The sequence below is a fragment of the Rana temporaria genome, chromosome 13 (genome assembly GCF_905171775.1).
Source record: "Rana temporaria chromosome 13, aRanTem1.1, whole genome shotgun sequence".
In the NCBI taxonomy this organism is placed as follows: Eukaryota; Metazoa; Chordata; class Amphibia; order Anura; family Ranidae; genus Rana; species Rana temporaria.
The window spans coordinates 35,990,771-36,006,506 of record NC_053501.1 but is presented as its reverse complement, the minus strand read 5'-3'; the positions used below and the strand labels follow the sequence as shown (position 1 = coordinate 36,006,506).

The 15,736-nt window shown below is 41.6% G+C and overlaps 1 protein-coding gene across 2 annotated transcripts in view; it reads left to right on the top strand.

Moving 5' to 3' along the window:
• PCNX4 (pecanex 4) overlaps positions 1-15,736 on the top strand; it is a 51,492-nt gene that overhangs the window by 26,020 nt on the left and 9,736 nt on the right. For both annotated transcript variants that reach the window (XM_040333298.1, XM_040333299.1), the window contains exons 6-9: positions 1,782-1,882; positions 4,103-4,225; positions 8,299-8,662; positions 12,128-12,231. In XM_040333298.1, coding sequence (XP_040189232.1) covers positions 1,782-1,882; positions 4,103-4,225; positions 8,299-8,662; positions 12,128-12,231 — 692 coding nt within the window. The remainder of the gene's footprint in view (positions 1-1,781; positions 1,883-4,102; positions 4,226-8,298; positions 8,663-12,127; positions 12,232-15,736) is intronic.

Sequence of the window (15,736 nt, the reverse complement as noted above, 5' to 3'; positions counted from 1 at the left end):
ACTTCTGTTAAGCGTGTTTCTGAGTTGGCAGCTCTTTTTTGTATAGAGCGCTTTCTTGTTTTTCACAAGGACAAAGTAGTTTTTAGACAAATCTTCTTTCCTACCTAAGAGTCTTTTTTTTTCTTTTCACTTCAATAAGTTAGTTGTCCCTTCTTGTTTTTATCTTGCCCAAAAATATGACAAGAAAATTGCCCTACATTGCCAGGATGTGGTCAGAGCTGTCAGGGTCATCCTAAACTGCCACAGCCTTTGTTTGCACTGAGTCTCTTTGTTTTGCCTGTGGGCTCTTGTAAAGGGCATCCTGCTTTTCACTCCACCATTGTCAGGTGGATCAAGTAACTTATCCCCATGTCCTATGCTCTTAAAGTGGATGTAAACCCCCAAAAAAAATTTTTATTGTCACAATGTAGAGTATAAGATTTCCTATCATCTGTGCCCAGTCTTGCCACACAGAGTTAATCCAGCGCTGAGCAATCCTCTTTTAATGTTCAGTGAAAATTAACAGAATTCCAGATAAAAACTTGCCAAATTATAAAGTCTGTTTCTCTGTTCTTGCTTTGTGTTACAGGTTATTTACATATCCTGGTAATATAAAATGAACTTTGGATCACCTCATATTATGATAAACATAACATATGATAAACATGTCCAAGCTCTAGATATGTAAATAACCTGTAACACAAAGCAAGAACAGAGAAACAGACTTTATAATTTGGCAAGTTTTTATCTGGAATTCTGTTAATTTTCACTGAACATTAAAAGAGGATTGCTCAGCGCTGGATAAACTCTGTGTGGCAAGACTGGGCACAGATGATAGGGAATCATATACTCTACATTGTGACATTTTTTTGCGGGTTTACATCCACTTTAAGGACAGAATTTAAATGTTCTATTTCTAAGTACTACATATCCCATGGTACCTTGCTGTCTGCAGTCAGTGTTTTCTGAAGCTCCTCCTCTCTGCACCTCTGTAGATCAGAAGGCAGGCTTTGTGAATTCCATAACACAGCAATTCCTTCTCACAGGGCATAGTAAATATGTGCCACAGAATGCAAGAAAGTAAATGTGTGGGGATCTTCACAAAGTAGGTGTACAAACTTCAAGGTCAATCAGATTAATATGAGTAGGCTAGAAATAACTGAAAAACAATGTGGAAATAAATATGTTTATAAAAATTTGACCATAGATACTCCTTTTTCTTTTTTTCTTTTTTCTCTGTCCCTGTGAGATTCAGATTATCTTTTTGGACTGGTGATCATTGTCTCCTGAAATTGGAAGTGATTCAAAATCCAAAGTGTTACAGTTGTCACAGGACAGGAATAGAGAGGACATCTGTTTCAATGACAACTTTCTAAGAAGATATTTCCTTTCACTTTAATGATATTTCCTCTCACTTGTAGTTGTGTCTTTTGGTACAGAAAGAAAGGGAAGTCCCACCAAAGGCACAAATACAGCAAATGGAATGGCTTTAATAATTTCCTAGTGTAGTTTTTTTTTATCTACTGTATCTGTCTGGCTTTAGATGCACTTAGTCTTGGCTGGACCATTCAATTTCTTATATATTTCAGGGATTATATTCTCTGAACTGAAAGATTCATCTGGGAGAGTGACTTAGAAAGGCCAAGGCAGGTGCTAGGAAGTCAGATGTGGGAGTTTTTTTTACTAGCACCCCCCTGGGGTATAGAAGTTAGAAGATGATTTAGTCCAGTGGAATCTATTTAAAGTAAAATGGTAATTACTGAATGGACTGACCCTTTTATTTTGTTCCTGTCTTGTTTTAGCGTCTCCTTTAATGATGGTGGCATACCTCTCTCTGGATGCTTCACTGTATTCACTGCCTTCGGTATCAGCCTGCATTGGACTCACAAGGGCTTACAGGATGGTAAGGAAGTGCTGTGAGATACAGCTCCTATATTACTTTCTTCTAGCAGTTGTGAGAAATATTTCTGTTATAGATGTACAATGAAATAGAGTCTATGTTTTAATTCGTGTTTAACACAATGAACTGCTTCAGGAAGCATTGTAACTGTGCTCAGACAGGACATCCAGCTCAGTGTACCATTAGGCCTCTTTCACACTTGCAAATCTATTCCTAGTAGCCACTCACTAGCAACAAGATTGCTACAAGAACAGGGAGCGTACTTACCTGCTTCTACCTAGGCCATATAATTGCAGTATAATGCAGCTTTCTATAGATTCATTAACCACTTAAGGACCAACCTCCACAGTTATACTGTGGCACGTTGTCTCCCCTGGGCGAATCGCCGCCATGGTACGTCGGCCGCTTTAAGAGCTGTAGGGAGCGCGCACGCCTGCGGCTATGTGTGTGTCCAGCAGTCGTGATGCCCGCTGGCCACCCGCAAGCGCTCCTGACGGAGATCTGTCAATGTAAACGGACAGATCTCCGTTCTGTCAGGGCAGGAGAGACAGATCTGCTGCTCCTAAAGATTAGGAACAGCCTTCGGTCTCCTCCTCCAGGCAGCCCCATCCCCCGACAGTTAGAACACACATGAGGGAACACATTTAACCCCTTGACAGCCCCCTGTTAACCCCTTTTCTGCCAGTGACATGTATACAGTATCAGTGGCTATTTTTAGCTCTGATCGCTGTATAAATGTCAATGGTCCCAAAAAAGTGTCCGATCTGTCTGCCACAAGGACGCTGTCCTGCTAAAAATCGATGCCATTACTAGTACAAAAAGCGCCATGTTTGTCTCATGGCGCTTCTGGTTCACCTGTACCCCCTCCTTATCTCTGAAGGGATTGCACATCTGGTGACCTAATCGCTGTATATGTACTGTATTTTAAATGTATTGTCTGTTCTTTTTAAAATATATTTTTTATGTATATTTTGTGAATAAATCTTTTTAAAAATAACTCTTTTGTAGCACTCTGGTTGAGTATAAACACTTTACCCCGTACCGGTATAGTCCTCCCCGCCCACTCATTGTCTGTCGGCTTTCAGGGTTTCTGGGGATTCCCTGAACCCGTCAACTTTATCTTCGATACTAGGATGATGGTACACCCCTAACCCCTTTGTACTTTTTTTTAACCTGAGAGGTTCAAATCTTATCTACAATATGATGGTGTTATACTTGTGTTTGACTGTATTAATGTCCCAAAGGGAGAATGAATTGACCAATTGTAGGCATAAGCTGCTATTTAGTATATGATTGATATTCCTTTGTTAACTTTTTTTTTTTTTTGTGTCAAACCTGGACTACCATGCTCTCTGAACAGCTATAGGGAAGCCAATAATCACTTCATTATAATAATTCTTAAAACCGAGTTCCACCCAAAAGTGGAAGCTCTGCTTATCTGCCTCCTCCCCCCATTTGGTGCCACATTTGGCACTTTTTGGGGAGGGGGGGGATACCTGTTTTTTTGACAGGTATCTGTTCCCACTTCCAAGAGATCTCACCGCGGCAGGCTAACTTGGAAGTTTGGCCCCCCCTCCTCCTTCCCCGAATGCCGGGCCATTCATAAAGGCTTCACTGACGGTTTCCCTTACAGGCAGTTGCGATGGCAGCACCCGAGAGCGGATGGAAACATAGGCTGTGGAGCTGACATTGCTGGATTCCAGGACAGGTAAGTGTCCTAACAATAAAAGTCAGCAGCTATGGTATATGTAGCTGTTGACTTTGAATTTTTTTAGGGGGTCGGAACTTTCAGTTTAGTTCTGAAGACTGCTACCATGTGTCAGACTGACTTCCAGTCACACTCCCAGTGAGCATGGACATGACAACATCATATTGCTATACTTATGCTGGGGTCCTCTCTTGTCTGAGCCCAGAATATGAAAGCTAAGCTTCTGGTTAATGATTAGCTATAAATGTTTTGGAGCTCTATAAATCTCTGCAACACCTTCCTTCTCAGCATGCTTAAAAAATATTTTATTTGATTTTGGTGAATGGCTTTTGGCAAAGGTTTCTCAGTGATGATAATTTTGCAAATACTTTTTATCTCTCAGTTACAAACTACAGCTCTGCTGGCTGCTCTGTGTTATTTGTGGCCATATATAAAAGTTTTATATATTTATTTATATATACTTGTGTGTAATTATTTTAGTGTTCATGTGCAAGGTGTTTTTTATTTTCCTCTAGATATGGCAGAACACAGAAAATGCCTTGCTGGAGATGGTCACTGTATCAATTGTACAGCTCTTTGTTTTTAACACAACCGTCTGGTGGAACATTGATCTGGACACAGGGATAAGGCTTCTTTTGGTAGGTGTCAGACTGGCACTTTTATACTAATCATACCTGTGTTAGGCATATCCGCATTACCTTGCATAAAGATTATTTAAAGTGTATCCACACCCAAAAACAAATATTGTATGTTTTGCCATTTCCCTTAAATGAGGTGGCTGTAATGGTTTTCTCTTTTTTTTTTTTTACGCAATGTTGTTGCCAGTAACACGATTTTTATTCTAGGGTGACAGTGCTCTCTCTCTGTACTGTATCTGTGAAGGAGCAGTATTGTGATCCCAGGAGAAGATGTATGTTAGAACTATGTGACGGCTGCATATTTTTTCCCTTTATTTTCAGCTAATAATCCTGTAAATAGTGCATTTTCTGTCCCTTCATGACTACACTTACTTCTTTCTTGTACCTATGGAAGGAGCTATGATTGACACAAGACTGGCCTTCAAACATGTCTGCATGGGGTTTACTGAATTAGTAGTTTATTTTTTTTAACAAGAGAACTAAATTAGTAGTTTACTAACATTGGTTTAAAGCGGAGTTCCGGCCACAATTTCACTTTTTAAATATAAATACCCCTGTAATACACAAGCTTAATGTATTCTAGTAAAGTTAGTCTGTAAACTAAGGTCCATTTTGTTAGGTTGTTACAGCATTTAGACACTTTATAAAATAGAAATTGACTGGAGCCATCTTAAGTGTGGGCATCATGAAGCCAGACTGTATGACTTCCTGGATTTCAGCCTTGCAGATCTCGCACATGCTTAGTGCTGCACAAGCAGTGTAATAGGTTTCAGATCAGGTTTCAGCACCTGTACTGTCCAAGTCACATGATTCTTCGAGACTGGGGAGTGCACAGACTCCTGGAAAGTTACACCCACTACATTCCCAGGAGTCTGTGCGGTGTAGGTTAGGAAGCTTAAGCACCTAGGTGCAGGAAGTGGGAAGATTAACTATTCTGCCTAGCAACAACACTTTGAAGGCATCTAAAAAAAAAAAAAAAAAACTTAAAGGACTAATGACATTTTTTTATAACTACTGAGGTAATGTTATATTTATGGGTGGAACTCCACTTTAAGCTGTGTTTTCAGCTCATAGAAAGTGACAGGAATTGCATTTCTGTCAAAATTAACAGGTATTTTTTGTACTTGCTGAACATGTCCTTAGCCGGATAAAAGGAAACTAATATAGCCACCCCACCGAAGGACTGGTACGCTGCTAAAGTGGGGGGAAAAAATTATTTGATCCCCTGCAGGGTTTGTAAGTTTGCCCACTTACAAAGACATGAAGGGGCTGTAATTTTTTATCATGGGTGTATTTTAAATAATAGAATATCAACCAAAAATCAAGAAAAAACACAATACAAATGTTATAAATTGAGTTGCAGTTAAGTGAGTAAAATAAGTATTTGTTCCCAAAGCAAAACATGACTTGGTACTCGGTGGAGAAACCCTTGTTGGCAAGCACAGAGATAAGACATTTGTTGTAGTTAGTGACCAGGTTTGCACACGTGCAAATGTTTATCAAAACAATATTGTTGCTAAAAATACACTAAAACCATTATTAGCAGATAAAAACACACAAAGCTTATCCTGTGTTGAGTAAATAAATTTTAAAATTGTGCCTTTTTGCAAAATGGTGAGAATCAAACGTACCCCAAAATTTCTCAAAAAATCTGGAGGTTTTCATTTTTCACTTGCAGCTTTCAGAGTTTGTAAAGGCCTGTGTATATACTACCCTAGCCTGTCTGTATACTTCCCTAGCGTGTCCATATACCTGCAGACCAAGGCTGGCGTGAGGAAGCGAGCCAGTGCCACCACTATTTGTCTTCAGGCCGGGTCCAGAGGCGCAGGTGTGGACCTGTGGACCACGGCTGAAGAAATAGGTGAAGAAGCACCACAAAAATCTCCAAAAATCTCCACCTCCACTGCATACATGGGCAGGGCGAAGGGGGTGGGGTCAGGGGCCAAAAATGGGGCCAACAAAATTAGGTTTCCCCTAGGGTTAAAAAATCCTTGCACCAGCCCTGCGCGCCTGCTCAGGTGCCCCCATTGCAGGCTGCTTGCTGTGGGGGCACCCGACAGGAGGGAGGAGCCAGGAGCACAGACGGGGGACCTGAAAAGAGAAGGGTCCGGACTGCTCGGTGCAAAACAACTGCATAGAGCAGGCAAGTATAACATGTTTGTTATATATATATTTTTTTTAAATAGACTTTACAATCACTTTAAGCTTTGACAATAAAACCTGGAAGCTGGTTGGGTTTCTCTGCAGAAATGCACCAGATTTTGCACTCTCCAGCTTTAGTAAATAACCCCCATGTGTCCAAAGTCGTATTACAAGTCGCCACAAGTGTGAGTGGATCCTAAGGGTTTGTGTACTTGGGAGCTGCCTTAAAAGTACAGGTGCATTCATACGTGTGAATGCAACCTGTCTGCAATCATCTGCGAGACCCTCAACTGGAGTTTCCATGATTAGCTGTGGCAGCCCCATTGAAAGCAATGGGAGGCTGATGCCTCTCACATGCAATCACTCAAGCAGCGCTCAAACGTGGGTGATTGGTCCTGGACGCAGGCAGTCTGGGCCCAGGCCCGATCACCCACATGTGAACACTGATGAATGGGTACCTTTAGCTGCGAGAGCCAACAGCCTCCCATTGCTTTGATTGAGGCTGCCTACTCACAGCTAATTGTGGGAACCCCAGGTGTGGTTCTTGCAGCTGGTTGCAGACAATGTGCATTCACAAGTGTAAAAGCACCCATAAAGTAGATTTTCTGCAAGTAAAGAAAATACATGTGTCTTGCCAGAATTTCAGTGTCCCAGTAATTCCCTGCACATTCAACTGATATATTATGAAATGTTATCAGTTTCCCCACCTATCTTCTATAAGCTACAGAGGAAAGCCTCCCGATGTAATGAAGATGAAAAGAAGGGAGGCTTCAGGCCGGGTCCAGAGGCGCAGGTGTGGACCTGTGGACCACGGCTGAAGAAATAGGTGGAGAAGCACCACAAAAATCTCCACCTCCACTGCATACATGGGCAGGGCAAAGGGTGGGGTCAGGGGCCAACAATGGGGCCAACAAAATTAGGTTTCACCTAGAGTTAAAAAATCCTTGCACCAGCCATGCGCGCCTGCTCAGGTGCCCCCATTGCAGGCTGCTTGGGAGGGAGGAGCCAGGAGCACAGATGGGGGACCTGAAAAGAGAAGGGTCCGGACTGCTCGGTGCAAAACAACTGCACAGAGCAGGCAAGTATAACATTTTCAGTGTACCAGTAATTCCCTGCACATTCAACTGATATATTATGAAATGTTATCAGTTTCCCCAGCTATCTTCTATAAGCTACAGAGGAAAGCCTCCCGATGTAATGAAGATGAAAAGAAGGGGAAGGCTTTGTATTCAAAATCAGAAGAGCAGGCCAGGGTGACACCACTGTTGCCTCTATAGACAATACAGGTAGTGATCATTGTCACCCCAGTACAGGATGTGTGTTACTGGCAGGATCACCAGGTTAAAAGAAAGGGGAAAAAGCCAAAAAGAAATTAACTAATGCAGCCACATTTTTGTTGTTGGGTTTAGATATGCTGTCAAGAGAAATCAAAGGGTGGAATTTCTCACATTGCTAAAGCCATTACAATGTGTAAGCAACACATAACCATGTCAGATCTCATACTGTGCATGCCTAAGATCTGGTACTGGTGTTATCTTTGCCCAGTGCAGAAAATGCAGAAGAAGAAACTGGCCACTGATGATGTTGGCTTTAAAGATGGTGGCATGATTTGACAGGAAGGGGTGCAGAGCAGTGTGGGGAAAGGAGGAGAGAGCAAGATATGGTTCAAGCAACAATGGATTATGTTTTTAGCTTACCGTACTGTAAACTGTAATCTATAATGCTTCATAGAAGGAGCAGGAGGGAAAGGTCTACTTCAAGGTGGATTTCACTATTGTCTCTCAAAGAAGGTATCAGAATAAACTTTCCAACATCCAAAAATGTTAACATGATTATTTAATGGATAGATCTTATTTTGATGAAATAAGTCATTGACTCTTTTGGTAGATAACTTTTAAATATAATTGTACCTCTGTTATGACATTTTTCAGGTTGCTGTAATACGTGATCGTCTATATCAGCTAGTCTCCAAACTTCAGTTTGCTATAACTGTTTTACTGACATCCTGGACTGAAAAGAAGCAAAGAAGGAAGTCGACAAGCAGCTTAATTACAATAAACATTATTTTCTTCCCATTGGTACTGACCTTCATTATCCTGTCAGCGGTGCTATCCTCTCCATTACTGGCACTTTTCACTCTCCCGGTGTTCCTGGTGGGATTCCCCAGACCTATTCGCAGCTGGCCTGGTGCTGTAGGTGCTGCAGCCTGTGTGTGCTCTGATACCGTCTATTACCAGCAAATGGTCCCGGGCTTTGCTGCAGCTCTGCAATCTGCAATTGCTTCTGGAAGTCTAGGTAGGTGTAACGATACTGTGGAGAAGATGACTCAATAACTTTGTGGTCAATGTTTTCTAGGTCCTGGACTTTGTCTAAATGTGGGGATGCTATAGAGAAGCCAGACTCCTGTCATGGTTACTGCAAGGCAATGCAACGGGTTTACTGTAAAGTGATTGTAAATGTAAACCCTTACATATACCCAGTGATGTGACTAGCCTCAAGTGATGCACAGAAATGAAAAATATCCTCCTACATAAAAAAAAATCTTTTTTATCTGCAGTCTTCTCTTCTTTACATCTGTTCAAAGTGCAGAATTTATAAAGCTTGTCTGAGCTATCAGAAAAAATGTCAGACAGTTGAAATTAAGGCATTTTGTGATTGGAGTAGGTGCAGATTAATGTCGGAATCTCCTCTAATCACAAAACACCTTGCATTTATGTGAGGAGCAACTAATAGAAACGGCCATTCCCCAGCCCATACATTCCATATTGCTTAAAGAGCTTTTAAACCCAAGAACAAACATTGTGGCAACAATGGGATCCTGGCAAACAGTCAAGTGCAGGGAGGCCAAGGCATTCGGAGGAGGAGGATGTAACTCCCTCCTCTAGCTGCATAAGGAGATAGAGATTTTTCGATTTGTTCCCATAATTTCCTTGAAGACATGGGAAACCAATCTAATATTGTAGCTATGTGAACCTCTGTACTAATGACCCATATGGGGAATACTCACTCCTCCCAAATATTTGGGCCTGGTTAAGGTGTCATAACTGATTCTAGCATGAGAATCGGCACAAATATTACGCATGAATAAAGATTTTAAAGAACTGAAGCAGGAATGTGGGGGGTTTATTGGTACAGTTTAAAAGATATAGAGGATACAGTGCAAAATATCTATTTTGGGGAGTGCCATCCTTCCAAACCATGAATATTTGAAAACCCACCAATGCTTCAACCTGTTGTTTACAAATGACACTAAAGGTTTATAATTTAAATCATGAAGAAATTCAAGGTTGGATGGAATTTGAATACCTAAATATTTAATAGCTTTAGTTTTCCAAATATTGAATCCGCAGGAGGGCTCTATGATTGGCCCTCCTGATCATGGCTGTGTCCAATCATAGCCATCATGTGATGTAAATAGAGAGCCGGTTGCTAGGTGATGGGCTCACCTCCTCCTCACACAGAGCTTGTCAGTGAGGAGAAGGAGAGCGGATTTCTGCAGCCGGCCGGTAATCGGTGATTCTAAGATGTTTTTACAGCATTTTATACACTGATCACCGGGCTAGTGTCCCCACACAGTAAAAACACTGTCCCACATATGTCCCTATAAAATCATCTGTCCCAGTGATCATCTGCGCAAATCTGTCCGTGATCACACAAACCAATTATTATACACTTATCAGGATTTTTCTTTTTACCAAAGACATGTAGCAGAATACATTTTGGCCTAAATTTGTGATGGAATTAGATTTTATTCGATTTCTTTTAAAAGAGTAAGTAGAAAATATATATATATATATTATATTTAAAAAAAAAAAAAATTTTTTCGCTTATATCGCAAAAAATAAAAAACCAAGTAGTGAATAACGACCACCAAAATAAGGCTTTATTTGTGTGAACAAAATTATACAAATTTCATTTGGGCACAGTGTAGTATGACTGCGCAATTCTCATTCAAAATGTGAGAGAGCTGAATATTGGCCTAGGAAGCAAAGGGATGAAAGTGCCCGGTATTGAGGTGGTTAAAGCTTCTTTAACTACTTGCCGACCGCCCACCGTCCTTTTACAGCGGCAAATCGGCTCCCCTGCGCGAGAACACGTAGTATAACGTCGTCTTTCGCGCAGGCCACTAGGCGCGCGCGCGCCCCGCTTTCTCCCGTGCGTGTGCCCGGCGGGCACGATCGCCGCCGGGCACACGTGATTGCTTGTTACAGAGCGGGGACCGGGAGCTGTGTGTGTAAACACACAGCTCCCGGTCCTGTCAGGGGGGGAAATGCTGATCCTCTGTTCATACAATGTATGAACAGAAGATCAGTCATTTCCCCTAGTGAGGCCACCCCCCCCTACAGCTAAAACACACCCAGGGAACATACTTAACCCCTTCCCCGCCCCCTAGTGTTAACCCCTTCACTGCCAGTGGCATTTGTATAGTAATCTAATGCATTTTTATAGCACTGATCGCTATAAAAATGCCAATGGTCCCAAAAATGTGTCCGAAGTGTCCGCCATAATGTCACAGTACCGAAAAAAAAACACTGATCGCCGCCATTGCTAGTAAAAAAAAAATATTAGTAAAAATGCCATGAAAATACCCCCTATTTTGTAAACGCTATAACTTTTGCGCAAACCAATCAATAAACGCTTATTGCGATTTTTTTTTTTTTTTACAAAAAATATGTAGAAGAATACGTATCGGCCTAAACTGAGAGAAAAATATGTTTTTTTTTTTTTATATATTTTTGGGGGATATTTATTATAGCAAAAAGTAAAAAAAAATCATTTTTTTCAAAATTGTCGCTCTATTTTTGTTTATAGCGCAAAAACTAAAAACCGCAGAGGTGATCAAATACCACCAAAAGAAAGCTCTATTTGTGGGGGAAAAAAAGAATGCCAATTTTGTTTGGGAGCCACGTCGCACGACCGCGCAATTGTCAGTTAAAGCGACGCAGTCCCGAATCGCAAAAAGTGCTCTGGTCTTTGGGCAGCAATATGGTCCGGGGGTTAAGTGGTTAAAAATAATATAACCTCTGCTTTGAGTCTTTCCCGTAACCATGAATTATTTTACTTGTACATACCTGTCTATAGAAGATAACGGAATATACAAGTGAAACTGAGAATTAGACTGGCTGACACCCTGTTGTTTGATGAAAGGGTTTGACTTTCATAATTATGTTGTTTTCCAAGTGGTTTACTTGTGTTTCCATGGAGTGTTGCCACAGCACATGGAGAAAGTATGGCAATCAGGCAGGAAGTGGCCCTCTTGTGTTCCCAGACATGTTCTCAATGCTAGGAATAGCAGCCACTGAGATTTTATTACATCCAGCTCTTCTGTCACATAAGAGTTATTTCTTCTTTCTCCCCTGCCATATAATAAAACTAAATAAAACTATTTGTGAGGAGCTACTTACATCACATACATAATTAAATGCCCTGTTCCGCTCCCTCAAGAAAAAAAATCAAATTAATAACTTGCAGTGTGGGTGCTTACCCACTTTTCACCCAAGGCAATTGTTTCATTTTCCGCACACATTTTTAACTAGAAATGACTTTAAACCCCAAAAACATATTTGTTGAAATCGGAGGCCCTGTAGAATAAAACTGTGGCAGTTGCAATTTTGCACGATACCGGTGCAATGGTTAATCGAAAGCATTCTTTCAGGGAAAAAAAAAAACAGCAAAAAGATGGGTTTGCATACGTTAAATGGCAACCAAACAGGTCAATCCTTATTTAAGGTGTTTTTTTTTTTTTTTTTTTTTTTACAGGTGTGGTTACTCCAGGATCACACTTCCTTTGTCGTTTCCAAGACCGATTAATATGGCTGCTGATTCTTGAAAGGGGTTATACTTACTGCTGTGTAAATGTAAAGGTAAATATTTTAACTGTGATCTGTATTTTCAGCACCTACTGAAACTGACATTCTTCGAATGCATTATAACTTTAAAGCTGAATAAGAAAAGGTTGATGATTACACATTAGCTCTAGCATCATAGCTAGAAGGCTTCATCCTTCTCAACTCTTCTTAACCACTTAAAGGGGTTGTAAAGAAAAATATTTTCCTCTTAAATTAAAGTCTGACAGTAGCTGATAAAGTAAAAAGTAATGTTTTGCATTATAACTAGTTTGATACCTGTTGAAATCGAGCTGTTTTATTCACCTCTGTCACTCCTGAATCGTTATTCTCACTGACTTCCTGGTTTGCGGTGCACATTCATTCTTGCTACATCAGGACTTAATGGGAACTACAGTTCCCATTAGGCTTAGCCTCCATGCCTGTGAGGGATAAGAGAGCATCTTCACGCAGGGCTGTAGTCATAGGGAGGGGGTGAGCACATTCTGCTTTCCACCATGCAAAACAGCTCAGATGCTGGTGGAAAGCAAGAAGAGGAGTGACAGGAAATGGCATTTTCAAACCTGGATTACTGTATTTTGGAGGTCAAAAGAAAAAACGAGGTAAGTTATATTTAAATGCTCTAGCTTACAGCAATCAATTGATCTAATAAATAACAAACCTTTAGTGTTCCTTTAAGCCCTCGGCACTGCGTCGCTTTAACTGACAATTGCAAGGTCGTGCGACGTGGCTCCCAAACAAAATTGGCGTCCTTTTTTTCCCACAAATAGAGCTTTCTTTTGGTGGTGTTTGATCACCTCTGCGTGTGTATCAGGAATCAAGTACTCACCGAGACCGAACTGCCAAGGGTGGTTCACCTTTACGACCAAGCGCGCCCGCCCACTGAGTTTTGGAACAGGTGGCGGAAGCACGAGGCGGTACCGGTGCCAGTGGAGAAGCTTTGACCGGTGACGGTTGTAGATGACAGGTGCTTCTGGGTGACTGCAGACGGAAACAGGAACAAACGATACTGAAGCCGGATAACCGGTACTGAAAGAGTCCAAGAAACAAACTGGAAAGTCCGGGGTGCAAGCCAAGGTTCGGGGAGCAGAGAAGACAGCAGATCCGGGTCACAAGCCAAGAGGTTCAAGGGCAGGAGAAACAACAACAGAGTCCAGGTCACAAGCCGAAGTCGGGGTCAGAAGAGTTCAATAGAGTGGTGAAGCAATCCGAGGTCAGGTTCCAGGTGAGAGGTGAGTCGAACGGAATTCCAACAGGAAATGGTTTCCAGAGACACAGGTTCAGGAAGTAGCTGACGATAAACCAGCAACCTGTCTACTGACAGGAGCTGGTTTAAATAGGGCGGTCACGCTGGTGATTGGCCCCGAGAGGTCACATGCGTATGTGCACACGCCTAAAGTGCCCAGTTAGCCGCCGGGAAGCCAATCTACTACGCTGGTGTGTTAAAGGAGGAAGTACAGCGCTTTGGCCCTGACAGTGTGTATGATCCTGGACAGGATCATACACACGCCGGTCACAGGAAGAGCCACAGGTGAAAGGAAATATCTGCAGACAAAAAACAAAACAAAAAACAAATCGCTCTCACAAAGGAAAATGTCGACGTCTAATGAAGTTAGAGGCAAGGGAGGAAAAACAAAAAGGGATAGCACAAACCTGTGGGAGATAAACAAATGCAGCTTTAACTCCCTCACCAGGATTCAGCTCAAGTGTTCAAAGAAACACCTGCAGCATGGACTCCAGCAACCAAACACCAGCTCAGGTGCATCACGTGAAGTTCTGATGTCTCTAGTTAGAGAACTCCTCAGCCCCAAAAGACCACCAGAAGGGTGTATTTAACAACCTAAGATGTGTGACTGCACCTGAAAGAGGCTGAACCCAGACGGACTCTAACTCAGTGGGCAGTTAGGGACTTATCGCAACATCACGGTCTTGCAGGTGTAGATCTTGAGGACAAAAAGGAGAACGGGGAAGATTGCTCTAGTTTTCCTTTTTATAGATTTAAACAAATCCTGTGGGTGGCTATAGAGGTGGAGATATATCACATGTATGTTGCCATGTGCGCGTCAGGAAAGGAAATGAGGGAAAGTCTAAATAAGGCATCAAATACTAGTGAAAACACAATGAAAGTCTTAACCCTTACCCAACCCGTTTTATTAAAATTATTTTGATCAGCATTACACTTAAACAATGTTATAGGGCAGTATGTACAGAGTTCTAATGCGTCTGTTTGTTAATAAATGTAAGTATTAATAACATTAATTTGCTAAAGGATTATACTTTTCTTTGAAATGGTCTAACATATTCCCACAAGCTTGCAAAGGGCAGAGCAGCGGCCTCATTGGTGTAGAAATTACCTCATTGGCGTGCTGCCCCTTCATCACTGCTTAGTTGCAAGCTTGGGGGGATCTTTCACCTGGCTATATTGCATACATGTAGTGTAGTGTGCAGGGAGGTTCAGAACCTGGTTACAGTGTATAGGAAGGGGTACCTGGATCTTTAGACTGTTGGAACAAAATTACAAATCTTTTATCAGAAATAATAACTTGCATTTCAACTTTTGTATTTAGCTGTCTTCCTTTAAATCAGAAGTTTACTTAATTTACATTTGATCATTTGACCCCCCCACCCCCCTCAATTATTTGTAGAACCACCTTTCGCTTCAATTACAGCTGCAAGTCTTCTTGGGTATGTTTCTACCAGCTTTGAACATCTAGAGCAGTGATGGCGAACCTTGGCACCCCAGATGTTTTGGAACTACATTTGCCATGATGCTCATCTACACTGCAGAGTGCATGAGCATCATGGGAAATGTAGTTCCAAAACATCTGGGGTGCCAAGGTTCACCATCACTGATCTAGAGAGTGAAATGTTTGCCCATTCTTCTTTGCAGAATAGTTCACGTTCTGTCAGATTGGATGGAGAGCCTCTGTGAACAGCAATTTTCAAGCCTTGCCACAGATTCTCAATTGGATTTAGGTCTGGACTTTGAGCCATTCTAACACATGAATATGCTTTAAACTAAACCATTCCTTTGCCGCTCTGGCTGTATGTTTAGGGACGTGTCCTGCTAGAAGGGAACCTCTGCCCGTCCTAAGTCTTTTTTGTAGACTCTAATAGGTATTCTTCTAAGATTTCCCTGTATTTGGCTCCATTTATCTTTCCATCGACTCTGACTAGTGTCCCTGTTCCTGCTGAAGAAAAGCATCCCTATGACATTATGCTGCCACCGCCATGTTTGGTGTGTTTAGGGTGATGTGCAGTGTTATTTTTCCTCCACACATAGCATTTAGCTTTTAGGCCAAAAAGTTCAATTCAATTCAAGCACCTTCTTTCACATGTTAGTCCACAACATGGCTTCTCACAAACTGCAAACATGACTTTTTATGGCTTTCTTTCAACAATGGCTTTCTTCTTGTCACTCTTCCATATAGGCAAGATTTGTGGAGTGCACCACTAATAGTTGTCCTGTGGACATTTTACCCACCTGAGCAGTAGATCTCTGCAGCTCCTCCAGAGTTACCAT